Source organism: Ambystoma mexicanum, chromosome 5p, assembly GCF_040938575.1.
Source record: "Ambystoma mexicanum isolate Mex_15411 chromosome 5p, UKY_AmexF1_1, whole genome shotgun sequence".
Classification (NCBI taxonomy): domain Eukaryota; kingdom Metazoa; phylum Chordata; class Amphibia; order Caudata; family Ambystomatidae; genus Ambystoma; species Ambystoma mexicanum.
In genome coordinates, this window is record NC_090930.1 from 952,441,639 (window position 1) to 952,468,768 (window position 27,130).

At 46.5% G+C, this 27,130-nt stretch overlaps 1 protein-coding gene across 5 annotated transcripts in view; it reads left to right on the top strand.

The window, feature by feature from the left end:
* GRB10 (growth factor receptor bound protein 10) overlaps nt 1-27,130 on the top strand; it is an 848,605-nt gene that overhangs the window by 526,322 nt on the left and 295,153 nt on the right. For all 5 annotated transcript variants that reach the window (XM_069613407.1, XM_069613409.1, XM_069613406.1 and 2 more), the window contains one exon: nt 5,540-5,681. In XM_069613407.1, coding sequence (XP_069469508.1) covers nt 5,540-5,681 — 142 coding nt within the window. The remainder of the gene's footprint in view (nt 1-5,539; nt 5,682-27,130) is intronic.

Genomic DNA, 27,130 nt, shown 5'->3' on the forward strand with positions numbered 1-27,130 from the left:
CATGCCGCCATCAAGATCCATCTGGTGGCTCTCTCCAGCTACACGTCGCTGTGGTCTCGCCGCCTGGTGAAGGAGTTCATGAAAGGACTGTCCCGCTTGTTCCCGCCGGTGAAGGCTCCGGCCCTGGCGTGGGAGCTCAACGTGGTGCTGACCAGGCTCATGGGTCCACCATTTGAGCCCTTGCATTCGGTACCACTGAAGTTCCTATCGTGGAAGACAGCGTTTCTTGGGGCCATCACCTCTGCATGACGAGTGGGAGAGATCCAGGCCCTCTCCTGTAAACCTCCATACCTGACATCCATGAGACGAGGGTAGTGTAAAGGACCCACCCCTCCTTCATGCCCAAGGTGCTGTCTGACTTCAATCTCAACGAGCCCTAGGTGTTACCTGTTTTCTTTTTGTCGCCGGCTGAGAGGACTTTGCACTTGCTGGATGTGGCTAGAGCGCTGAAGTTCTACGTCGACAGTTTTCAGAAGACATCACAGCTGTGTTTGAACTTTGGACCTGTGAACCAAGGGAAGGCCCTCTCGAAGGCTTGCATTTCCAGATGGCTCTGTCTGCATCATGTATGGTCACCGGTTGGCAAACCGACGTTTGTCTAGCTGTACAAGCTCATTCAAGCTGAGCAATCGCTGCTACTACAGCATTCCTGTCTGGTGTGCCCCTGCTGGACATCTGCAGGGCTGCTACGTGGAGGTCGACTCTCACCTTCATGAGATTCTACTGCATCGACTGGGATTCCAGGGAGGAGTCTAGAGTCGTCCAGGCAGTGCTGCGCAACCTGTTCGCTTGAAGGTGAGCCTGGTGAGGAGGTAAGAGATGCTTGATGTTGAGCCTTGCCACCTCCCGTGGTTGCATGTGTACTGCTATGCATTATATTCATGAGCATAGCAAAACAAGAGTTGATGGCTGGAAGGTTTAGAATAAATCTTGACCTCTGGCATTGCTCTGAGCAACCCTCCAGACCGTTGTTCTTCGCCTGCCAACCATTACAAAAGGGGAAAAACCATATGCAAATCAGGCTTGGTACCACCCCCAAAGGGGTAGTCCAGCCCGAACTGCTAGGTCACATCCCTTTTGCACGAGACCACAAGCATCCCCAGACATGTTTCAGCCTTGTTGGGCGTCATCAGTGAGGAGTAGCTTGGGTCTCTAGGCCCAGCAGGCAAGGGACCCACGTCTGGGCATACCCTTCCCACTCGGGGTGACAATAGCAAAACAAAAGAGTTGATGGCTGGAAAGTTTAGAATAAATCTTGATCTCTGGCATTGCTCTGGGCAACCCTCCAGACCATCGTTCTTCGCCTGCCAAGCCATTACAAAAGGGGAAAAACCATATGCAAATCAGGCTTGGTCTTGTGCAGAAGGGATGTGGCCTAGCAGTTCGGGCTGGACTGCCCCTTTTGGGGTGGGGCCAAGCCTGACTTGCATATGGTCTTTCCCCTTCTGTAATGGCTTGGCAGGTGAAGAACAGTGGTCTGGAGGGTTGCCCAGAGCAATGCCAGTGGTTAAGATTCATTCTAAACCTTCCAGCCATCACCTCTTTGTTTTTGCTTTGTATTCATGAGCATCCATGCCAGACCCCATGCTGGAGAAGAAACAAGTCACTTGCCTGTAACTGTTCTCCAGCATGGGTCTGGCATGGATTCACATGCGAACCCTCCCTCCAACCCCTCTGAGGCTCTTCTCTTGGTCCTACTTCCGATTTACGTGCTACAAAATCTGAAGATGGCTGCCAGAGGGGCTTAGGTAGAGGGCAGTCATTGGCTGGGGGCAGTATGACCAAGAGACCAGTGATAGGTTATTAGTAGAAAGACAGTTCAGAAACGAAAATTGAAACTCATTTTTTTCTTTACCGAGGATTCCCAGCCTGATGCCGGAGAATATTCATGAGCATGTGAATCCATGCCAGACCCAGGCTGGAGAAAAACGGAAGAAACTTGTTCCTTATTGTCAATACCCACAGTGCAGTACTTTATTAATCTGAAGGGGTTGAATTGGGTTCCAGTCTATGATGCACTGCACCATCATGTTCCAAGGGTGAGTGTGATGCACTTCAACTATCCACCTGGCTGTGCGATCATGAAACTGCCCCTTTTCTGCATAGGCTATACTTGGACTCTTACTTGTTTTTCTTCCCACTTAAACTGCTCCAATGCTGAAAGTAAATTTCTTTTTTGCATGTGTATCATTCACAGTATGCCAGCCCAACCATCCCAAGCTAAAATGAAACCAGGCTAAACTCTGGTAAGTGGTGGTAGATTTCGGTTGTCTACCATGGATTCAAAGATTATTCTTGGTTGTAATGTAACCCCTCCTCCTCGCACCACCAAACCTATACAGATGCCAAATTAGTTAAGTTCTTACCATTGTGGTCCAAGGAGTGGGAGTGCCATCGTACAAATTAAATACCCCATGCCATAAGCACAGTACGTTCAAATGTGTAATGTGAAAATGGGGGCACAAAGCAAAACAAGCTAACGATGTTCATGAGAAAGTATTGCAACACATGTATTACCTAACCATTCGTTAACGATTTATCGTGTTCCTAAGTTCCGTGTCTATTGCCTGGTGCATTTACCTTGCCTTTCTGAGCTCCTAAGCAACTCTTTCTGTAACCAGCGCCTTGATGCCTTCAGGTTTGGTGCGCTATACAAATGACACTATTCTTTGAGGGGTTTATAACCCTCCTCCATGGAAGCATCTGGCAGGGCAGTAAGGTGGAGGAAAGTCTATGGAGTCCCTCCTGCTTTACGCAGGTGACCAGGCACTTGAAAACCTGTGAGAATAGACTTCCTGGGACCTGCTGATTGACAATCGGCAAAACCCAGGGGCCCTTCACAGCAATTGGTTAACGAGGGGTGGCCTGAAGGGATTTTAATGACTGAGCACATGGTTAATTTGCGAGCTTTCCACTTGACGACATTACCTGTTCACCCACTTGAAATTCTCACTGGCCAATGTCGAGCGACTACAACGTTTGCGACGTGTTAACTACTTAACTTGCCATTGCAGCACTGTTTTTCAGGCTTATCATTGGCCTGAACGTTATGCAGGCAACCTATAGCGTTTTGTTTATGCCTTGCTAGAAGTTGTTGGCCTTTTCAAGGTCATGGTCGCTTTAACATTGTGGCACATGTATATGGCCCATCTTTTCCTGCTCTAAATTCAGGGTTTATGGAATTTTGTGGTGACCCAGGTAAATGTGGTTTTCATTCCTTGTTTTCGGCACCCCTCTATTGTGTCACTAGTTTAAATGTGACCTGCTGCTACCTTTCAGTCTTCTAATTTGCTCCATTTAGATTGGAGAACTGCTTTAAATTAATGTATCAAAATGTTGATCTTCATCTCAAAGTTCATTTCGGTTTGCCTTACTTTTTGGAGGTCCCTGTTATGCCCTGGGTAGTTTCATTTTACCATTTTTTTTAAGAAGGTTAAATGCCATGGTGTTTTGGGGTAGTCAGCCAGCGGTCGTTTTGCCTCGCCTTCATTTTTCATTGTCGTATATAGTCCAAAACTGGGGTTGAAGGGAAGTACTTTGTGTAGCTTGTGCATTATAAAAGAAACAATTTATAACAATACATTTTTTTTAATTTGTGAAATATTAGAATGTGAAATCGAATTGTTGGAGCAATTCTGACTTGAGGAACTGCATCCTTCATTCTTGTGGGGGTTCATTGGCCACACGGTTTTGTCGAGGACCTGCTCCCAAGTACTGACCAGCATACTAAGTGCTACTACAGGCAATTAAAAATCTTTTAATTGGTAGTGCAGTATTACATTCCTGCTGCACAACCTCGGTTCATGCCTCGAGCTTTCCTTGTATGTGAATGGTGTGTTGGGTACCTTATGTCCTGATGTGCCATGTGAACTGCTGGGTTTTGGTATAGCAAGTGATTTTTGCGTACATTTTGAGAGGTGCCTGCTACTTTAATGAAGTTCGTAATTCACTACTGCAGTAGGCACTGCCATTGGATCTTCAAGGACTGTGGCAGCAGGTGAATATTTTCTTGGGCGGGCACATTAACGTCTTCCATGAACTGGCACAACTGGCAAAGCTGCATAGCTAATGTATGGGGAAATGGAGATAATCTCCCTTTGGCAAATGTTCATGTGTGGGAGTGTGGAAATTTAAAACACCATTTTAAAGAAATGGGGTAAAAAGCCACAAGTTAAAAAGATAATCTAGACCTGCTGCCAGCTGTATATGGGAGCATTTTGCAACATTTTCTCCAGTCCACAATATAAAGGAGCGTGCATGTTTTTGGGAGCAGAGGAGCTTAATCATGCAACTTATAGTGCCCATGCCAGCGTCAATGCAACATCATAGTACTGTATTGGGAGTTCTGGTATAGATTGTGGCCGTAGCGTTCCAGAAGTGACTTTGTGGCCATGCCAGCTTCTCTTGAACAGACATTCATAGCCTTGGGCACGCACATTGCTTTATATTTTCAAAAATCTTTTTTTTTTTTAACCAGTTTAGACGCTGCTGCTTCGCTGGAATCTTTTCAGACAGGGCAATGACTGCACCCTGAACAATGCTAGTGCTGAGTATACTCCGCCCCCACCCCTCGTTTACCTAGTAACCAGCGGGCCACAGCGTGTGGGTACTTCATGCCATAGGGATGGTGTGGTACAGTTTGTGTCTGCATGCTTTAAGCTGTTTTGCTGCCAGGCCAACCCAGTGAGCTGGGCAGTGGGGTGTGTATACCAGTTGTGATGGGGCTCAGGGGTACTAATCACCCCAGCCAGCTCCACCAGTGCCACTTACACACTTCGTTATGATCCTAATCAGTCTTCCCTCCCCTGTTGAGGACCCCAGTGCCCCATGCTACACTAGTGCTTCACTCTGCAACAAATCATAGGGTGTTACTCCACCACAGTATTTGTGACCTGTTCACCATCTTGGATTTATTGATGGCGGTCGTCATGTAGTGTCAGCAAAGAGGTTGAAGCTTGCAATATGTTTGCAGAGAAACAAATTGTTCCACAATGACGCTGTGGCGGACTCTGAAGAGCTGTGTAATGTTGGTTATGATCTAAAGCTTTAATTGAAGCATTGTAACAAGTAAACTTTATTTATTGTGGGTGCTGTTTGCACAGAAGGATGCCTTTTTTAGGGCAGCGTATTGCTAGGTTGAGCTGCAACCCATGACCTTGTTTTAAGGAATAGGGTCCCGCTTATGATTGTCCAGATGGGACTGTGCCTTGAATGATGCCTGTGAACTGATTTGAAAGGTGTGGTAGAGAATGTCAGGCTTTAGGAAGCATCAGCTAATCTTTCTTGGCCAAGGTGGTGCTCACTCAGCATGGGAATGTTTGTAATTTGGTTCTACCAAGACCACCTTGGATTGGGTTCCAGTGAAATGGATGGGGTTGGCACATGTTTTCTGCTCTTGAAAGTTGGTTTGGTCTCGTCTCCAGAGTTGAAACCCACATCTTAATGGGGGAATGGGGGGATAGTAACTTGTATGATGAAAGGGGGCCTGTTTTACATTTTGATTTCTTCTGTTCTCATGATTTCTTTTTTTGTACTGCAGACGCCTTCAAGAAGAGGAACAGCAGTTTCGAACATCATCCTTGCCGGCTATCCCAAATCCCTTCCCAGAGCTCTGCAGTCTGTCAAATTCGCCAGTCTTGACACCTTGCTCATTACCTCAAAGTGAACCACCTACCAAGCATGTGAGTTTTATAGCCAATTGTTCATTGAAAGTTTTAATTTAACCTTTTTTCTAGACTGCAGAAGTTAAATGATTTAACGACTGTTTGCCTTCTGAAGTTGTAAAATGTTGTACACCATTCAATGAGCTAATTATAAATTGCTTATCTGCTTAGATGCAGGAGTAGGCGATTCAATGCAGCATGTATATTCCCAAGCAAACATTTTATTTGTGCTTGCAAATTTGTGCCCATATGGGATCATGGGCAATCTTTTTATTTCTATTTTGACGGCTAGTTTTAGGTTTTCCATTTCAGTTTCGGAACATTAACTAGATCCTATGTTAACAAACTGTTCAGCACTATGCCCTCTGAAAGGCACTGGAAACAAAAGTGAAACAGATTTAAAAACCTGTTCTGCAAGACATTAGGGTTCTTTATTCATTCCTCATTTATCTGGTATTCTGAATTCTGCTTGCTGGTAGGATATTTGATGGTAAGGTGACCATTGGAGCACTCCTGTTGGCGGTGCACCCTGCTGCACCAGCAGTTTGCCACTGGCCTACTGTTGACTTCTTTTTACTGGCATGCGTGCTGCTATTTGATTGTTAAGGTGTCGCCTTATCAGATTTTCCTGCCACAGATTGTATGGAGTGTTGGGTACTTCCTATTTGAGTTATGCAGTTCGAGGGGATTGTGTCCTCCAACATATTCCACATCTTTGACAGCGATTACCACAGCTGTGCTGCTTCGGAAAAAAAATTTGGCGTTGGTGTCCTGCGTCGATGACGTTGATACGCTCCCTCGAGGACCTCCTCCGACAGTCGATGTCACTGGATGTTATATGGAGGATGCATGACGCCCGTAGCCTCCGTTCCGTTTTTTTCCACAAATGTGTGTGCTTCGGAATCTCTGCGTGCCTCCGTTCTCCTGTTGAATCCGTTCTATCGTTGTTTGAGAATGTCTTCGTCTTCTGCTACCCTGAAGTCGGGCTTCATCAAGTGTAAGGACTGCGGTTCAAGATGTCCCTTACGGACCCACACAACGTCTGCCTCTGGTGCCTCGGTGAGAGCCACGCCACTGATGACTGAGATGAATGCCAGTCTTTGACGTCGAAGGCCTTGCGGGAGCAGAAGTTGTCGGTAGGGTATCCGAACCCCGTAAGTCGAAATCCGCAGGACTTATGACCAACCATTTCGAGGGGCGACTGTCTGCGTCGGCGTAAGTCCAGGGGGGGGGGTCTCATTCTAGGAGTGGGACCCACCATTCCTCTGCCTCTTCAAGGCATCCGTGGAAGCGCCGTCACCTTTCACGTCCTTGTCGGAGGACTCTGCCAGACGGCAGGTGGCTTGTCCAACGAAACACTCGCCGGCCGAATGGGATGAATTCCGCCGGCAGATGACGAATCGCAAGGCACCGTTCCGTCCACGCTTTCGAGAGAAGCCGGCAAGGAACGCACTAGAGCCACCGCTCACACGTCTTTGGGCTCGGGCAGTCGGCGCGAATATTGGGAACCGTTGCGGTCCCGATCAGACAAGGATCGCAACTGTCGCTCCAGGTACTGGTACTCTACGCCGTTGAGCCTGTGAGGCCTTCGAAGAAGTCATCAACACCATCGGTGCCATGTCCGTCGAGGGACTTGCTCGAGGCTCCGGCCTCAAAGCCGTTGTCTAAGTCATCGACATCAAAGTCGACGTCTCTTCTATGAGAGCCCTCGACGCCTTTTGAGGAAAATTTGCCAGAGGTGCCCTGGAGAGCTGTGGAAGCTCCGAGAAAGGCGCTCACCAAGTCTGTGCGGCCTATGTTTGACCCAAACTCTGTTCCTCCTCCCAGGGTGGACTTGTTCCAACCCTTGGAGTACATTTCAGAGGTGTAGGAATGGTCTGATGAAGAGGGAATTGTGCCTCCTGAGGTCCCTGATGACCTGTTGTCTGGTCATAGCCAACTGGAAGACATTTGTCAATCTTTACATGACGCCAGTGGTCTTGATACCTCCGCGGAGGTTGAGTTTGGCAGGCCAGGCGCCTCACTTCGAGGGTGACGGAGTATCTGGGGTGGTCTGCTCCACCTGTGGATTTTCTGCAGGATGACCTGACCGATCTATTGGACCAAGGTCCACCCACAGACCCGGTGTTGCCTTTTCATATGGCCTTACAAAGAAGGGCGGCAGCGGTTTGGACTGCTCCAGAGAGTCTCCCGGCAGTGAATAAGTTGTTGCCAAAAAAATACCACCCAGCCAGTGGTGACCCCTGCTACTTGTCTACACACCCTACTCCAGAGAGTTTGGTGGTGCAGGCGGCTACGGCATTCGGATTCATCCCAAGCACAGGAAGTACCTGAGTTTTGCGGCTGGCGACTTGCATTTTCAGTTTCAGGTCCTGCCGTTCGGATTGACCTCCGCCCTGAGGGTCTTCACCAAGCTGGTGGTGGTGGTGGCAGCGCATCTCGGGAAAGGGGATTCACGTCTACCCCTACCTGGATGACTGGTTGATTAGGGCACGCTCTCCCGAGCAAGTCCTAGATCTGTACGTCACCTGCCACTCCCTTCACAAGCTAGGCTTCTCCCTCAACTTAAATAAGTCTCATGTGACACCTACCCAGCTGCTCCAGTACATCGGAGCATTGCTAGACATCCCTGGGGCAGTGTTTGCCTTCCCAGATGAGGGCTCGTCACATTCTGCAGATGGTAGACACATTTCAACGTGCCCAGAGTCTCCCAGCGCTTGAGTTCTTGAGATTGCTCAGCCTCATGGCATCCTGCATTTACTGGTGCCAGAGGCCAGGCTGCGGATGAGAATTCTGCAGTGGGCACTCAAGATGCAGTGGTCAGTTCTCCAGCGGGATGTCAGATCCCGTTCAGATTCCGCCCTGTCGCCCAGGACCTTCTGTGGTGGGCTGTCGAAGGAAATCTGTTAAAAGGGGCTCCGTTTTGGCAACAGTGGCTGGAGGTGACGATTGTGACGTACGCCTTCCCTCACGGGTTGGGGAGCTCATGCCGACGAGCTGACAGCCAGTGGTCGTTGGTCTCTATTGGAGTCCAGACTCCACATCAATCTGTTAGAACTGTGGGCTGTCAGGCTAGCCCTGAAGGCTTTTCAGCTGTGTGTGTGAGAGGGGGAAGAATGTCCTGATTATGACGGACGATACAGTGGCCATGCATTACCTCAACAAAAAGGGTGGGGGGGCCGGGGTCACTCCCACTGTGCAGGGAGGTGATGTAGCGCTGGTTCTGGACCATCCAGCAGGAAATTTCGATCTCGGCAGTTCATCTGGCCAGAGACAAACGTGGCAGCAGACTCTTTGAGCAGGCAGAGCACAGTCTCTCACGAGTGGGAGCTGGTTCAGGAAGTTCTTTTGGAGATCTTCGCCCTTTAGGGAACCCCAAAAGTGGATCTCTTCGCCACCAGTGTCAACCGGAAGTATGAGAGATTCTGCTTGTGGGAATTTCCTCCAAGAGGAGCCTTAGGGGACGCGTTCGTAGTGGAGTGGTCCTTCCCACTGCTGTACGCGTTCCGTCCAGTCCATGTCATTCTGCAGGTGTTGCAGAGGTTCGGTTTCCGGATGATCCTCATTGCTCCGAATGGGCCAGGAGAGCATGGTACCCGGACCTTCTAGACATTTCCATCTGCCCTCCACGTCGTCTTCCCTACCGAGACTGTATGTTCTCACGGGAGGGGGGGAGTTGAGTTCTCTATCCAAAGGTCAAGTCTCTCAGCCGTCATGATTGGTATCTGAAAAGCTGAGATATAAGAATTGGGACCTCACTGAAGACGTGATGGAGGTGTTGCTTTTGGCCAGAAGGCCTGCAATGAAATCCCTGTACCGTTGGAGGAAGTTCTGAGACTGGTGCAGGGTACAGAATGTGGATCCTTTCCAATGTTCCATCCCTTTGGTGTTGTCTTTTTTGCTTTCTTTAGCCCCCAAGGGCCTTCATGTGGGTGCCATTAAGGGTTACCTGGCGGCGCTGTCCATATTTAAGTGCTCGTCTTAGAAATAGGGATTTTAAAATTAGAACATTCCTCAAAGGGCTAACTGATGGGATTTGAATTTGGTTTTAAAGTTCCTAATGGGAGCTCCGTTTGAGCCCTTACATTTGTGTCCATTGAGACTGTTGCCCTTTAAAACGGTATTTTTAGTTGTGGTTACTTCCACATGCAGAGGGAGTTAGTTGCAGGCACTTTCCGCCAAACCACCCTTCACTGTGTTCCATAAGGACAGGGTTGTCCTTTGGATACACAACCTTCCTTTCTTCTGAAGGTTGTCGGAATCCCATCTGAGCCAGAAGGTAATTCTTCCGGCATTCTATCCTCCACATCTTGGTAAGGAAGAGGAGATGCTCCATAGGTTGGAACCTAGGAGAGTTTTGAGTTTCTATCTCTCACGGATGTCTCGGGTCAGAGTGGGCAATCGGCTCTTTATTGGTTCGGCTGGAAGGTGTTCAGATCAGGCTGTTTCCAAGCAGACCTTGTCTAGATGGATCATTTTGATGATATGAGTGTTATCGTTTGGCGGGAAAAGACCCTCCAGTATCCTTATGGGCTCATTCTACTAGGGGTATGGCTGCCTCCACTGCACTACAGAGGGGTGTTCAGATTTGCAATATTTGCGAAGCAGCCACATGGGCCTCTTTCCATACTTTTGTGAAACATTATTCCCTGGACTCTATCCATGGGCAAGATTTGGCTTTTGGTAAGGAAGTCCTCTTTTGCAATGTGATTGGGCATTCTAAAAATTTCTAAATTCTTTTCCCACCTCCTTACGTTGGTACTGCTTTGGGAGTACGTCAAAGATGTGAATACGCCGGACACAATCCCCTCGAAGAACAAGTTACTTTCTTACCTGGTAACATTCTTTCGATGGGATGTTCCTCCAAAGTACTCCATATCGTACCCTCCATACCTGCCCCTCTACAGAATTTCTTATGCGATTGCAGCTTCCGTTTCCACAAGGCTTTCTGTAGTAATACTGGCAGGAGATTGGTGCCACATGTTATGGGGGGGAAAAACAACTGAGTCTACGGGCGTCGTGCATCCTGCATATAACATCCAGTGACGTCGGAGGTCCTCGAGGGAGCGTATCGACATCGATGCAGGACGCCTACGCCAAAAGTTTTCCGAAGCAGCACAGCTCTGGTAATCACTGACCGATGTGGAATACGTCGAAGGAACACCCCATCGAAAGAACGTTACCAGGTAAAAAGTAACGTATTCTTCGAAGGGATTGTGTCCTCTGACGTATTCCTTATCTTAGATATCTCTTTCCAGCTTTGCTGGCCTCAGAAATTTTTTCTCTCTAGAGGGCGCTGCGCGTCGACATCCCTCGACAGCCGCTGTATCGACGTCATCCTGCCTATAAAGGCGGCGCGCAGCGTCCGTTGCTCAGTTCTGTTTTTCCGCGCTTACTCAGTGCCTCGGAATATCGTTGCTCAGTTTCGTAGATATATTATTCCATTTTCCTCGAGATAGTCGATCCATACTCGATGGCTTCCTCGTCTGAACCGACGACCCCTCGGTCCGGCTTTAAAAAATGCAGAGACTGTGGAAAAAAAATGTCGCTAACGGACCCTCACAGGGTCTGTCTGTGGTGTTTGGGAGCTGAACACCATTGTTCGGAGTGTGAGGACTGTATGTCCATGACAGCTAAAGCCCTGAAGGAGCGTAGGGGGAAGCTGGAAAAAGATAAGACTTCTAAAGCAGCTTCTTCCTCGACGAAGTCGAGACATTCATCTCCTCGTCACCATTCGTGCTCCAGGTCTCGAAGCGGGTCCCATCCCTCTTCGAGATCGAAGCACTCGAAGGAGACGCCGAAGATCCCCTTCTTCATCGTCCTCTTCCTCTGTTTCACCTAAGAGAATCCCTTGCCCCACGAAGCATAGTTCCCGGGCTGAATGGGAGGAATTCCGAAAAAATATGAGCGTCTTCGAGAAAGCTGCCTCGACCCCCTCGAAGACTGCCGAGAGCGATTCTCTGGTCGAAAGACCCGAAGGTCCAAAACGCCGCGAGTCGCAGCACCCAGCGAAGGAAGCTTCTCGAGCGCATCACAAACCCTCGAGTAAAGCAAAGACCTTGAATCCTTCTTCGAAGGTTCCGTCGACGGCGAGGTCGGTGCCTTCGACGCCGTTGTCGAAGGGACCTTCGACACACGGGTCTGTCGACTCGACGCCATCCTCAACACCAGCGCCGACGCCAAGGAAAGTCACGGTTGCGGCGTACCCAGTGGCTATTCCCAGGTCGTCGATGTCGTCGAGATTGTCGATATCCTCGAGCAGAATTCTGATCCTATCGAAGACCTCGAGGCCTCCACCTTTGTTTTCGACGCCACTTTCGAAGCCTTCGACGTCGGCGTTGACGACATCGGTGTTTTCAAGGCCGATTACGACAAGTTTGGCACCCTCTGCCTTGGAGATGGGTTTCACACCCTTTGTGAGCTCAGACCAATTGAGAACAATGTCTTCAATTATGGAACAGGGAGAACTGTCTGATCAAGAAGAGCCATTTGAGTTGCAGGGATCTGCAACCCCAGTTCAAGAGGAGTTATCCTCAGAGGAACGCAGATTAAAGGAACTCCATGATTCCTTACATGAGGCAAGTGGTTTAGACACTTCCCCAGAGGTGGAGTTCGCTAGGCCAGACCCGGGGGAGCATGCTGAAACCCCTTATAGAGCCTTAATGGCCAGGATTACAGAATTTATGGGGTGGTCAACACCTTCACCGGCTTTCCAACAGGATGACCTCACGGATATTCTTGATAAAGGTCCACAGGAGGATCCTGTAGTACCTTTTCATAAAGCTCTTCAAAGAAAAATAATGACGAACTGGGAAACCCAGATGTCGTCCCAGCAGTAAATAAAAAACTGTCTGCTAAATACAGGGTATCTTCTGCAGACCTGGAGTTTTTGTCCAAACGCCCATCCCCAGAAAGTCTGGTGGTACAGGCAGCATCTTCTACTGACATCAAGACTGCTTACCCTACCGTCCCACAGGACAGGGACGATAAGAAATAAGATGCTATGGCTAAGAAAGTCTTTTCGGCATGTAGCATGGCGTTAAAATCTATTAATGCTACTTGCACCCTTGCTAGATTTAGCCATACACTTTGGGAGTATGCTTCTACAGCGGCTGACTGCATCCCGGAGGGAGAAGAAAGTGAGGCGTTCCTAAATATCACAAGGGACGGTAAAGACGCTATGTGCGAATCCCTCCAGACGGGCATTGACTCGGCTGACAGTATCAGCAGAGCAACGGCGGCAAGTACAACAACCAGGAGATTTGCTTGGTTGAGAAAGTCTGGTTGTGCCCCAGATGTGCAAGCCAGGCTCTTGAACATGCCATTTGATGGCTCTTCTTTGTTTGGGGAAAAAGGCGGATGACAGTTTAGAAAAACTGCAAACATCAAAGGCAGCAGCAAAATCCCTAGGCGCTGCAATCCGTCGGACACCTTTTCGTCCCACAAGAACCTCTGCGAGAGGCAAGTCTTTTCGCTTCTACTCCGCATTCGGAAGAGGTAGAGGACGACTGGCTCAAAGGGGACAAAGAACTACCCGAGGTGGACTTGGTAGAAAGTCAAAAGCCGCAGCAACAGCAGGTGCCTCTTTACCATCAGCATCTGCATCAGCTGCCCCTAAACCACTCTGAGGACTTCCCTCACAAGACACCTGTAGGAGGCAGGTTAACTCAACATCTGGCGGAATGGCAGGCTATCACGTCAGATGCTTGGGCATTGGAGACAGTTGCACAAGGTTACTGCCTGCCTCTCCTACGCATACCTCAGTCATCCACCGGGGATCAGCTCTCAAAAAGCTCCAGATCCACTCCTCTTGCAGGAAATTTTAGACCTGCTAGAGAAAGGTGCCATAGAACTAGTACCTGTAGCGGAGAGGAACAAGGGCTGGTACTCCCCTTACTTTCTCATACCAAAGAAAGACGGAGGACTGAGACCCATCTTGGACTTGCGGGAATTGAACAAATTCCTCAGGAAAGACAAATTCAAGATGGTAACTCTCTCTCAGATCCTTCAGTTCCAGGACTGGTTGGTATCTCTGGACCTTCAGGACGCTTATTTCCATGTGCCAATCCATCTCAAACACAGGAAATACCTGAGGTTTGCAATTGGCAACTCTCATTATCAATTTCGAGTTCTGCCATTTGGGCTGACCTCCGCCCAGAGGGTCTTCAAGTTAATGTCGGTAGTGGCTGCAAGTCTAAGGAGGGAAGGGATTCACGTCTACCCCTACCTGGACGATTGGTTGATCAGAGCTGTATCTTCGGAACAAGCTCAGATCCAGCTAGATTGTTTGCCACTCCCTTTACAGACTGGGCTTCTCCCTCAATTTAATGAAGTCACAAATGATACCATTGCAGAGACTCCAGTTCATCGGAGCGATCCTGGAACCTTCCCTGGGAAAAGCCTCGCCACCAGAGGTGAGGGCTCAAGATATTCTACAGATGGTCACCAAGTTTCAAAATGCCCAACGTCTCCCAGCCTTCGACTTTTTGAGGTTGCTAGGCCTCATGGCATCCTGCATTTTCCTAGTGCCAGAGGCTCGCCTGAGAATGAGGTCTCTCCAGTGGGCACTGAACTCAGTGGTCACAATTCTCAGGGAGAATGACCGATCTTCTTCAGGTTCCCGACAGGGTGGCTCGAGACCTTCAGTGGTGGGCCTGTCAGGAGAACATTTTGAAAGGAGAGCAGTTTTGGCAACCTTGGCCGGAGATAACAGTAGTCACGGATGCCTCACTTACGGGGTGGGGAGCCCACGCCAACGACTTGACGATCAGCGGTCATTGGTCTCCATCGGAGTCCAGACTACATATCAACCTGTTAGAGCTGAGGGCGATCAGACTTGCGCTGAAGGCTTTTCTGCCATCTGTACAAGGAAAGAATGTCCTAATAATGACGGACAACAGTGGCCATGCATTACCTCAACAAAAGAGGAGGCGTAGGATCACTACCACTGTGCAGAGAGGCGATGCAGCTCTGGTTTTGGGCAATCCAAGAAGGAATCTCTCTATCGGCAGTTCACCTAGCCGGAGAGAAGAACTTGACAGCGGACGCTCTGAGCAGGCAGAGCAGTCTCCCATGAGTGGGAACTAGCTCAGGAAGTCCTTCAAGACATCTTCGCCCTTTGGGGAACACCTCAGGTGGATCTGTTCGCCACCAGTGTCAACAGGAAGTGCGATCTGTTCTGTTCAAGGGAATTTCCCCCGAGAGGAGCTCTGGGAGACGCGTTCATAGTGGACTGGGAGTTTCCACTCCTGTACGCGTTTCCACCAGTCCCTGTCATTCCTCAAATGATCAGGAGGTTGAGAAGATTCCGGAAAACCATGATCCTAATTTCCCCGGATTGGGCCAGGAGAACGTGGTACCCGGACCTTCTAGACTTGTCCATCTGCTCTCCAATTCGACTTCCACTCAGAGAGAATCTGCTCTCACAGAAGGGAGGTCAGGTTCTCCATCCAGACATCAAAACCCTCAACCTTCACACTTGGCTTCTGAAAGGCTGAGGTACAAGGATTGGGACCTCCCTGATGACGTTATGGAGGTGTTGCTTTGGGCAAGAAGGCCAGCAACAAAATCTTTATACCGCTGCCGTTGGAACAGATTTTGCAGCTGGTGTAGGGAAAAGAATACCGATCCCTTTTCATGTGGTACACCAATGGTTTTGTCCTTCCTACTTTATTTAGCGAATTCAGGCCTTCAAGTTGGCACCATCAAGGGCAATCTCGCAGCGCTATCCATCTTTAAGCGCACTGCGGAAGAACCATCCTATTTCAAGTTACCCTTGGTAATACAGTTTCTAAAGGGGTTAACTAACGTTTATCCCCTAGGACCATTCCAGGTTCCCCTATGGGATTTAAATTTAGTCCTAACTTTCCTGATGGGCACACCTTTCAAACCACTCCACTCTTGTTTCTTAAGGTTTATTACCCTTAAGACTGTTTTATTAGTAGCACTTACATCTGCTAGAAGGGTGAGCAAGTTACAAGCTCTTTCTTGTAAACCCCCTCATACAATCTTTCACAAAGACAAAGTTGTTCTGCAAGTGAAGCCTAATTTCCTCCCAAAGGTGGTTTCTGAATTTCATATCACACAGAAGATTACCCTTCCATCTTTCTATCCTCCTCCCCATCCGGGGAAAGAGGAAGAGAGGTTACACAGGCTGGACCCAAGAAGGGCTTTAAGTTTTTACATTAGTAGACTAGCTAGGATAAGACAAGCAGACCAGCTGTTTGTAGGCTACGCAGGTCACAAGCTGGGGCTACCGATAACTAAGCAGACCATTTCCAGATGGATTATTTTAGCCATTTTGGAATGTTATGAACTTGCAGGAAAAGAGCCCCCTCAAAATTTTAGGGCTCATTCGACCAGAGGTATCGCAGCTTCATCGGCCCTCAAAAGAGGAGTGCCGGTTTGAGACATGTGCGGCTGCCACATGGTCGTCCGTCCATACCTTTACACGGTTTTACAACTTGGATTCCTCCTCCAGTCAGGAAACTAGATTTGGAAGGGCAGTATTGCACTCTATTCATCAATAAGAGGGAGCATGAAGTCAGTACTCCCACCTCCAATAACAGAATACTGCTATGGGAGCCTATCTAAGATCAGGAATACGTCGGAGGACACAATCCCTTTGAAGAACAAGTTACTTCTTACCTTGTAACGTTCTTTCGATGGGATGTTCCTCAGACGTATTCCTTATCGACCCTCCCATCCATCCCCGCAGTACTACTTCCCTTGTTGTTGCAGCTTACGCTCCTTCAGGGTGATTAGTCTAGTCCAGAAAGAATTATTGTGGGCTACAAAACGGAACTGAGCAACGGACGCTGCGCGCGGCCTTTTTTAGGCAGGATGACGTCGATACGGCGGCTGTCCAGGGACATCGACTCGGCGGACGTCGACGCGCAGCGCCCTCTAGAGAGAATTTCCGAGGCCAGCAAAGCTGGAAAGATATCTAAGATAAGGACTACGTTGGAGGAACATCCCATCGAAAGAACATTACAAGGTAAGAAGTAACTTGTTCTTCTCTTGACAAAGCCAATGACTTGCTCATTTTCGCTTTTTGTACCAGTGAAATGTATGCTGCAAAGCCCACATTAAGTGGTTCACTCCTAAACAGCACTGTCCTGCTTCAGCTGGCACTTGGTTTTGAACCCATCCAATTGCTTTTTGAGTACATTTGTGTGCCTAGACCAGATCCTTCCGGACCGCTTTAAGCCATGCCTTTTGTATCGCGTGTAATATAGAGGGAGGTTGATGTAATGCCTTTGCTTCCTTGCTCCTATATGCAGGACTGTATTCTTGTAATTTAACACTGGTTCATCTGTGCCATTGCACACTGGTCTATTTTACCAATGCCATACTTAGATGGAATTGTGAATGGTGGATTACTTCGCATCTAGATGGGATTTGAAGGTGGGCCAGTCCCACATTTGGATATAATTGTGAATATTGGCGTGCGTCATATATGGACAGGATTGTGTATGTTTACCAGAGCCTGATGTAGATAGAAATGCAAATATTCATGCACCTCATCTACAAAAAACATGGAAATTTAGCACATACAACTTCTAGATAGCGAGGCCAATAACAAGCCCACTAACAGTCTCACCCTTCTGCATAAACCTCTCAAATTCTAACCAAACACAACCACAAGCCTAAAGCACAACACACCACACAATCTTCACTACACCGCAACAAAATAAACCACACAGCTTTGCACAATAGCACACAACTGCTACCGACCGGAAAGCACCACCAAGCTCAGCGAACGGTGTTAACTGAATTGAAGCTGCCAACAGCACATCACTGCTCTCTTGCACTTTTTCCGCTCGCGTCCAATAACTCACTCCCCCACCTCCTTTCCTTTTCAGATCCGCCAGGGGACCACTCCCGTGGTAGTACGTGGTACAAATATCCTTCAACATTAACAATACTAATATAGTAAATATGTACAATGTCTGTGATACCACAGTTCACTATGGACTCCTTTAAAATGCACCAATTGCTGACAGTTTCAATGGTGTACAAATTAAATGGTAGTGAATCGACATCAGACATAGGAAGGAAGACAAGTTAGCTTAAACAATGGCAAAATAGTTTATCCCACTACCATGAAATTGTTCTGTGAGGATCCACCCCAACTGGGCAACCTGTAAATAAAGTGCATCAACAAGCCCAGTCCATATGTTTAAGATGGCCTTGTAGGTGAACATCAGGCATGGCAAGCAGCTTCAAGTTTTGACTTCAGCATCTGAACAATTCAGGCTCATGCAGCCAATCTTTCAGAAGGGCATTCATGCGGGCAGGCAGCCAATCGGGCTCACGGTGCATTCAGGCCATTGTCTTTCATCCAAATACTCACAAGGAATGTGGATTGGGACAAGCACCCAGCCTTTCAGCACACCACACTGCATTCATACCAGTTTCAGGCAGGGCTGTCTCTTTAATTCGCACCAGAAACCCATAACACGAAATGTATATTGGTCACACTCCATTCACCCAGGTCCCACCCCAAGGAAGTACCCATAACATAGTCACTGGGAATGCTCCAGCCAGTCTGGCCTGGACTAACCCCGCCCCCCCCCCCCCCCACAATACAATGTTTCTTCCACTCAACAGCCAGTCGGGGAAAGGGGCAGAGGCGGTGATTCGCAGGACTTTGGGAAAACACGATACCAGGAGACAAGATGGCCTGTTGGTTTTTATTGCTCATCAGGCATCCACTGATTCCTAGGCAAGGGCCTGGGTATCCCAAAATGGAGGATACTTGGAGCACCTGTCAAATTCAGCATATAGCTTCCACCAGCCCATACCCAGCTGTGTGCCACAACCAGGTGCCCAAAAACATACACAAAGGTACAGGGTTGTACCCCCACCCATGGGTGCCATAAGGGTATCCCAAGGGTCTGTTCACCACAACCAAAAAGAGGAAGAGCTGCACCACCAAGAGTCGCACATGGCCTCCTGTGTGCAAAATGAGAACACACAAGGAGTATAGGACAAGGACATGGAGGCCCTGTCCTGCCAATGCATTTCCAGCATCACAACCACTAAGTGGAAAGGGTTAAAAATGGTCAAAAATCAATGGCTTCTAGGGGCAGTTGGATAAGAACAACCTAAAAGCGACTGCTTATTTCAGTCCAAAAAATATTGAAACGGTCACAGGTTTGCTTTAATTATTGAAGCAAGAATTAAAGGGGTAGTGCCATCAAATTTGATTGGCTCAAAAGATGGGCCATCAAAAATGTATATAAAATTAAGAAAGTTGCTATGTAAACTTTTGAGCAAACGAGGCTCAAAGTCAGATTTAAAGCACTAGGAGGCATCCTTTTTGTGAAATGGGTGAGCCTCCTGTGCTTGTTAATTTCTGCCCTTGCTGCACTAATGAAGCAAAAGCCAGCCAGCTGTACTACACAAAAGCTACCAGTGGGTGGCCTTTGCTTCATTATTGACAGGGAGCACAGATGGTGCTTTAAATTTCTTTTTTACAAGCACTGGAAAATGAATGCTGTGGTTTTCTTTCTAAGTTAGAAAGAAAACTGCAGCATTTATAACTTGTTTGTTTGCTGTGGCTTCAGCTTTTAGTCTCCTGGGCTCCCCCGTGTCGGGGAGCCCAGGAGACTCAAAGCTGAAGCCACAGCAAACCAAAATACAATGTTGTATTTAAATATGCAGCAGTTTTCTTTCTAAGTCTACGTTTCTCGGAAAAAGAAAACTGCAGCATATTTAAATACAACCACGTATTTTTGACTGCAGCTGCTTTCACTTTGTTTCCTGGGTTCCCCCGACCCAGGGGCGCCCCCGGAGACTCGAAGCGAAAGCCGCCGCAGTCAGAAATACGTTGTATTTGATTGCCGCGCCTTTGCTTTTTGCATTTCATTTTTACATTTTCTGGTCTTCCCATGGCTTGGGGAGCACCGAAAATGTAAAAGTAAAGGCACTTGCAGCCTCCTCAGCTCATGCAGCTCTGCTCTGGCTGCAGTAAGGGGGCTTGTTTAGTGCCGCCAGGGCAGACCTTAACATGAGCTGAGCAGGCTGCCTGGAATGGCAAATTGGATGCTCCCATGTTAAGGCTTTGAGCCTCCTTTGCTCAAAGTTTACATAGGAACTTACATTAAAATTATGTGTAATGCATGTTTTGTATTGCCCATCTTTTGGGACAATAATATTTTGAGCGCACTATTCCTTTAGACAGAATTTTGAGCAATTGGCAACGTGCCAAATTAAGCTCCAAGCTAGAAAAATCTTGACCTACTCATTATAAGCTTGCTTTTCTTAACCATGCAGGTCGAGAACTTGTGGACCTTCAGTCCCTCAGGCTCTTAATTTTCGTTGTTCACAATTGCGTAGTTGGTAAAATCTCGGACGCCTCCTAAAACAGTTGCTTGTTAAATGTGAAGTCCCACCCCTGTTTCCTTGTGAATCAGATCTTAATGACAACCCTTAATGTAATCTGGGACAGTAGTAGAACACATCTAGTTTGCATTTCAATTGAGCATAATCTTGTCTTGCATAGGGACCTGTGTTTGAACAAGATGGGCTTTTGCTAAACGATATTATTGCACAGTTTCTGAGCTCTTGTGATCTTCTGTTGTAAAAACACTATGCTATGCGCAACTGAATGCTGGTAAATTTGTGTGGAAAAAAAATGTGCAAGTCAGTGTAGCAGATATTGCTTATCTAGTGAACAAATTTACCCCATAACGAAATCAGAAAATATTCAGTAATATATTGAAGATTTCCAATTGTGCTTGTGAAGAGGCTGGCAAGGTCAATAGTTGAAATGTACATTTGTGAAATGTATCTTGTGGAATGTAGCTTTCTCAAAGTAACAAGAATGTTTATTTTGTGGCTAGCTTGGAGCTGTTCATATTAAGTATATAATATACTGTTAATCCTCTGTTCCAAGGGCTTGAGCAGGAGGAGTGGGGGCTAACAGCCAGGCAGCCCAAGCTATCGGCCTGAGCTAAGCAAGGGCAGATAACTTGGGTTCCGTTACCCCCCCTATACATCCCTTGGCATAGTGGTTTAAGACTATTAGCAGCCCTGGGTTGCCAAAGTATTAACCCGGGGTACTAAAAGTAGTTACCTTTTGTTTAATGGGACGCGCGCACGCAGAGTCCAGTTGAACAAAGTAAAATACTTTTCCAAGCTGGCCACCCTTCGCTTTCCATGTCAGCCTGTAGGAGCGTAGGGGAAAGAGTGGTGGTGTGTGAAGGGGCCAAAAACAGGACTGGTTGTAGGGGGAAGATGGCGTCTGGGGAGCCGACCGTATGGCAGGGTGGAATGCAGGCTTTCACCAGCAGCCAGCGTTTCTAGCCGCCTGATGGCTGGCTGCCCCCACCAGGGTGCTAATGCAATTTAACCCACGCCCCTTGTTGCCCCTTACCATCCTCACTCACCCCCTACTTCCACCCAGAGCCTTCACTTTCCTGTGTATTGTCCTGATCTGGAGAGCTGTAGGCGAGGAATATCGGCCGTGTGCATCGCTGCTAAAGGCAACGGCCACCAAGGCCTCCCAGTGCAACTATAGATGTAACATCAGTTTTTAAGAACTAGTCGGGTTTTTCTCCAATGCAGAATCCACATGCTAATTTTAGGAGCTCAATTTAGTTGCTACTTTTATCCAGTATGAGCCTTTGTGCACCAGGGGCCCTGCTGCACCAGCCATATATATTAACTGGATTGTGGGGCAGTTATGGTAAGTCTATTTCCTCACCCACCCTTTGTGGTTGGGATGGTAGGAAATGACTGACGAAGCCTCTAGTGCGGGAAGTCATGCGATGAACCAGTTGACCTAATTTTAAAGCAACATCTGTGTTATTGGTGTTCAAGCAAAAGCAGACTCGATTTTAATTAAATGTAATCACTGTCAGTATTTCTGGTAGAGGCGTAAACCAGCTGTCCATTTACAGTAAAATGCCTGCAAATATTTTGGAAGTTGGCAAACTATTTCTCATAGGTCATTGTAGTGCCACAGGATGTTGACTGTTCGCGTTTTGTTTGTTAGGTGCAGCGTTCACCTTCAAATGTGGTGCAGCTCGATTTCTCATATCCTTACAATTTTGACTCAGGCAGGCATCCAAGTATAAAATAAATGCTTCTTTGTACCACACTTAAGAGCTCAGTCTTTCATATTGACTTTCTGTAGTCTTGTTCTGTGATTCACTTTACCAGTGGCCTCTCCACGTGTGGGGTGATGGGATATGATGCTATGGGCCAGTTTGCACAAGCTTAAGATAGACGTGGTGCTGTGGGCCGCATATGTGCACTGTGCTAAATAAACCGCACACATTCAAACGATTGTGTCTCTGACCAGACTCCCCACACCCAACTAACTGCAGAAATCCCTTCTGAGGTCTGGTGACAAGATTCAGTGTTTAATGGATGGATTGATCAAGTGGCAGAGTATGTGGTGGAATGGGGTGCTATAGACCGTTTGAAAACGATCTCCCAATTCCTTAGCACAAATAGCTCTTGCTTAGTATTCAGCAGGCAATTATTTTCCTGGACAAGCTAGATTTCTAAAACTAATTTTTCTCCCAACGGTAGACCTTTCAATGCTATGCTTTGGGTGTAATTCCGGGAGGTTTAATGACTTTGCACTTACAATGAACTACAGGCAGATCTCTGTTGCATAATGGCTCACATTTTCGGTATGCAGTGATAAAATCACGGCGAAAAAAATGTACAAAAATATGTGGCAAAATGCTGTGGTTCGACCAGTTAAGTGTACCGCATTGCACCATTTAAGGGGAGCAGAGGTTGCAGGGGTGTCCCCCACATCCTTTACATGGATTGCGGAAGCAAAACCGCAGCCTTTTTGCTGCAATATTTTGTGTTCAGTCATTTTTGCCACGATTTTAACACATGGAACCACATTTTCTCTGCCTGTGATGGAACCTATGAGCCTTTGAACATTATTTTTAATGTTTGGTCATACTAATCTTTAAAATCTCTGAACTTGCAGTTCAGACTGCTTTGGAACCTACTATAATTTGTAATTTTGAGGGAGCCAGCGGTTATGATGCTGGGGTATCGCACTCTTTATTCAAGACTCTTGATCATTGCAAGCCTGAAATGGCAAAATATGGAGGCTCTGAAGTGCCCAATATCAATGTGGCGTATAAAATATTATGTAACACGTCAAATGTTGTAGGGTTTTTCTATATTCGTGGCGACAGTCTCAAGTGGTGACCATTGGGTTTAATCTTTAGAGCCTCACAGCTGAACTACTTTACTTTCTACTGTGCAGTATTCAAAATGCCAAGGGATGCTTCAGCAGCCCAAAGGCGATGCACACCTAATGGGGCCCCGTCAAACTTCTGTGCAAAATGCCCCTTGCCAGCGTGGACACTGAAGAGACTGGAGCATGGTGGTTTACCAAGGGCTCGAGTGCATAACCTATCCCCCTACCATACCTGTCAATGTTTGTGCAGATCAGACACTGGCTACTGCTCCTGAATCAGAGTCGGACAATAAGGCTATTAACGCAAACATGACTTCTTATTTTGCTACTTGATGTCCTAAAAAGCCTGATGACACACAATGCACATTGCTTTGGCTCAAAATGTATAGAAACAGAGACCCAAATCACTCATGTCATTATGGACTTAGTTGGAATTATGCACCTCAAAGGAGATACTGATAACTCACATTACCGTATTCTTCTTACAAAACGGTGCGCTCCTGTAATTGTTTCTCTGTTGAACCACCTGGTCTGGCTGCACCTAACCAACCCTACCTGTAACACTACTACATGTGTAAATAAATAAATATTTCAGAATCAGCCATATGTGATGCTGTCTTCTAAAGACACTACCCCTTTTTTAATTCTGCACTTTCCACACACACATTATCTACACATGGCCTACAACATAGACTACAATGGTGGTTTTGATGTGTTTATGGGTGGATTCCTGTGGTTTCAAGTGTAGTTACTAATCGCAGGAAAATGGCAAAGCTACTAAAAGTAGGAATACAAAAATTCCTTTGCCGAATTACTCGATGCAATACCACATTTAAGATTAATTTCCACTGCTGGCATCTCGATTGACGTATGTGAACAAGTTACTAGGAGTACAACTATTCTACATCTGCAGTCTTCTTTTCTGAGCCTTGGCAGGTTAATCATGCCTCAGATTGAGAAGTTTTCTATGTTGTGTTATGATTACTGCCCTGTAAGGTCAGATTGGCAAAAAGAGGGTCTAGGCTCTTCTGTTGACAGGATTAAGTGTTTTGTGGGGATTAAAAGGGAAATCCGTATTGGATCTTCCAATAATGGTCAATGTCGGGCCATTATAGACACATTGGGTCCAGATACCAGTTTAAGAGGATTGCAGTCCGACTGGCAATGGCTCTGACAAACATTGATGGACATGTCTGAATTTGGGTCCTAGCCCTTGTTGAGCGTGGCCTCTTGACCACGCTCATTTCATGAAGGGTGGAACATCTTTTGATTACTTGTATGCAGGAATCCTGGTTGACATCTATACTGTTCAGAAGACCAGACTTTTTCAGTGACTATGACAACAAAACTGATGCAACTAAAATATACTTTGTTCAGTGACTGACATTGAAGCTTCCAGCTATGAAGCTTTGTGGCCCTTTACTACTCTCCCTTGCTCCCTTCCCCCTCACCCTCCTGTAACCCGCACCTTTGGTTGTTGTGCACTTTACAAATGCAAAAATAGATGACCAGTGAATCAAGGTCCACTAGGCAGGCCTAAAGGAGGCCTCCTCATTAGTGCTGTTAACCACTACTCTATTGAGCAGATAGTGTTGTACAGTGCACCATACTTTCGAGTATTGGCAGTATTAACATCATGGATCGACAGAGTTTATGCTTATTAATGTATACAATCCCTCTGGAAAACAGGATGAAATATTGAAACGTTATGGCACTAACTTCAAATGCAATCGTCTCACCATTGGTGATGGACATGGGTACTTGGAAAATGTCCGATTACCAATTTATGTGAGATGAGTGTGTGGTAAATCCCCAAACTCTTACTCAACATACTCCCGATGCTTCCCTCAGTCTTCGCTTAAACTCTACTCTCAATCTATGCCTAAATGGTTTTGTAGTTGATGTCCTAGAGTGTCATTAGCTCCTCAGAGTACCATGGTTTCTGTATGGGACTACCACTGTATAGATTTTTTTTTTGTAATGTTATACTGAGGATAGAGACACTCACTTGCTGACTAATTGGAAGTTCTTTTCATATCCTATTGCTATCTTGAATAACACTGGTAATGCTTCACTTAATGTTTGGGCAATTGTATTAAGTGGAACCCAAGCCTAATCGATGGGGCTTCTACAAGGTTTTTGAACATGCCACTTGTAATATAATATGCAAGCCCAAACTGTTCCAACATTTATTGGGGCCAACATATTTCTGATTGAAATATATGAATTGGCTCTAAAGCAAATGGCATCTCTGGGACAACCATGCCGATTTCTGTGTGGTCCATTGACAATGCAGGAAGAATATACATACAGTGGACAGAAATGTGTTCTGCTAAGGGCTTGAGGGGCTAAAACAATGCAACATAACAGGGTTGCAGATAACCTACTAATGTTCTAAAGAGCCCAGACAAATAATCGTAGCTGGCTCCACATGCACCAAAAACTATTAATAGTACAAAATGGAGAGATGGTAGGTATAATCCTACATGATTCAAGAGCATTTTTGGGGAAAAAGTGTGCAACAAATCCAACTAAGCAGCAAATATCAACCATGTCTGAAAGTGCGTGAATAAGCTGCATAGAGTGCATTTGGCATGAAACGGCATAATTGTTCGGGTCTGCACCAAATTAAAGGCTATATGATAGGAATAATGTAAACCTGTATAAACATCTGCGAGGTAGCTCTGGTATATACAACTCATTGCTTAAAAGGGCACAAACAACAATGGGTGGCTGTCTTGCACACTGTCTTGCACACTTCGTTTACTGCCATAATTGATAGTGGTATCCATGACAGCTTGACAAATCTTCATTCCGGTATGCCAGGTGTCTGCAACATGTGGCTCCAGATGTTTTGGATGGACTCCTGTGATTCCTTACCATTGACTATGCTGACTGGTGGTGTTGGGAGTTGTAGTCCAAAATATCTGCAGATCCAAAGATGGCTGCCCCCTGCAGTATACAAACTAGGGAGTCTGTGATCCTAAAAAACTATCGGCTACTAGCCATGAATGAGGCCCCCCCTCCAAGATACTTTCATGTGTTATTAGCCAAGCTCATGGAATGTTGGCTTGTGTTGCCCATTCAATTTAACCAAAATGAATTTGGTAAAGGGTATTTCTAAACTATTAAATTGATGGCGTCAACCCCTTATACAGTCAGAGTAAATACAATAGACCAGTATATGCTGCATTCATTGACTATGCTGCAACATTTGACACGGATGATCGGAGTCTCTTACGGAGGAAATGGAACAGTTGGAATATAACAGGCGGCCTCATTCCAATGATTACGGCACTGCATGAGAACCTGTGGTTATTCGTTTGGACTCCAGGGGCTGTCTGAGGCGTAACATTGACACGAACGCAAGCCTTAAGCAGGGATGTCTCCTGGCACTCCTTTTTACTTTGTATTTGGCATATTCAACAGCATTGGACAGCTACTGTACCTATCCAAAATTGGGAACTAGGAAGTTGCAGTGGTTGCTATATGCTGACTTGCATTGTACACCATACGGCGTCAAGATAAAATTAAAGCAGATATAAATATTCAGAAGATCATGGTTTTACTATTAACTTGAAAATAATTTGAATTTCAATGAAAAAGTCCAAATTTACTTGTTGGATAGATCGGAGGTAGGAAAACACTTTGCCCATCTTTGTTCCTATCAACCAAACATTAACTTGGAATAACCACATAAGGCAGCTTATCAGAAAATGCTTCCAACCTGTATTTATACTTTGATGCTACTTGCAACAAAATTAGAGAGTACAGCAGGTAACTTAACCTATTCAAACTCAAGCTTTCTGCATTCATACATTACAGCAGTGGTGTATGGTTTGCACATGCAAAGGAATATGTCTTACATACTCCATAATTGAAGACACCAAAATATATAATGCAAGTTCAATGTCCCCATGAGATGTGATCTATTTCACTTTTTCCTCAAATTGAACAGGCTGACTACCTTGGTGCTAGGGTCTGCATCCCCCCAAAATATGTGGTCTATTCAGGATTTGTGCAATGGAGAGTTGTTGAAGCAATGAAACCTGTTTTATTGCAATGCAAGGGGGCTTGCTATTTGGGTAATTGTCCATCGGAGAATAAAGGTGATTTGAGTCATGAAATGATTACAGGCAATGATATAGTCTATGATTAAAATGTGGTATAAGGTTGATGAGATATTGGGTTGACAGGCATTGATTTTGTTTAATGGTTACAATTTATTGCCTTGTATGTTTATTACTTTACTTGTACTTTAAAGGTATGAAGATCGTACTGATCG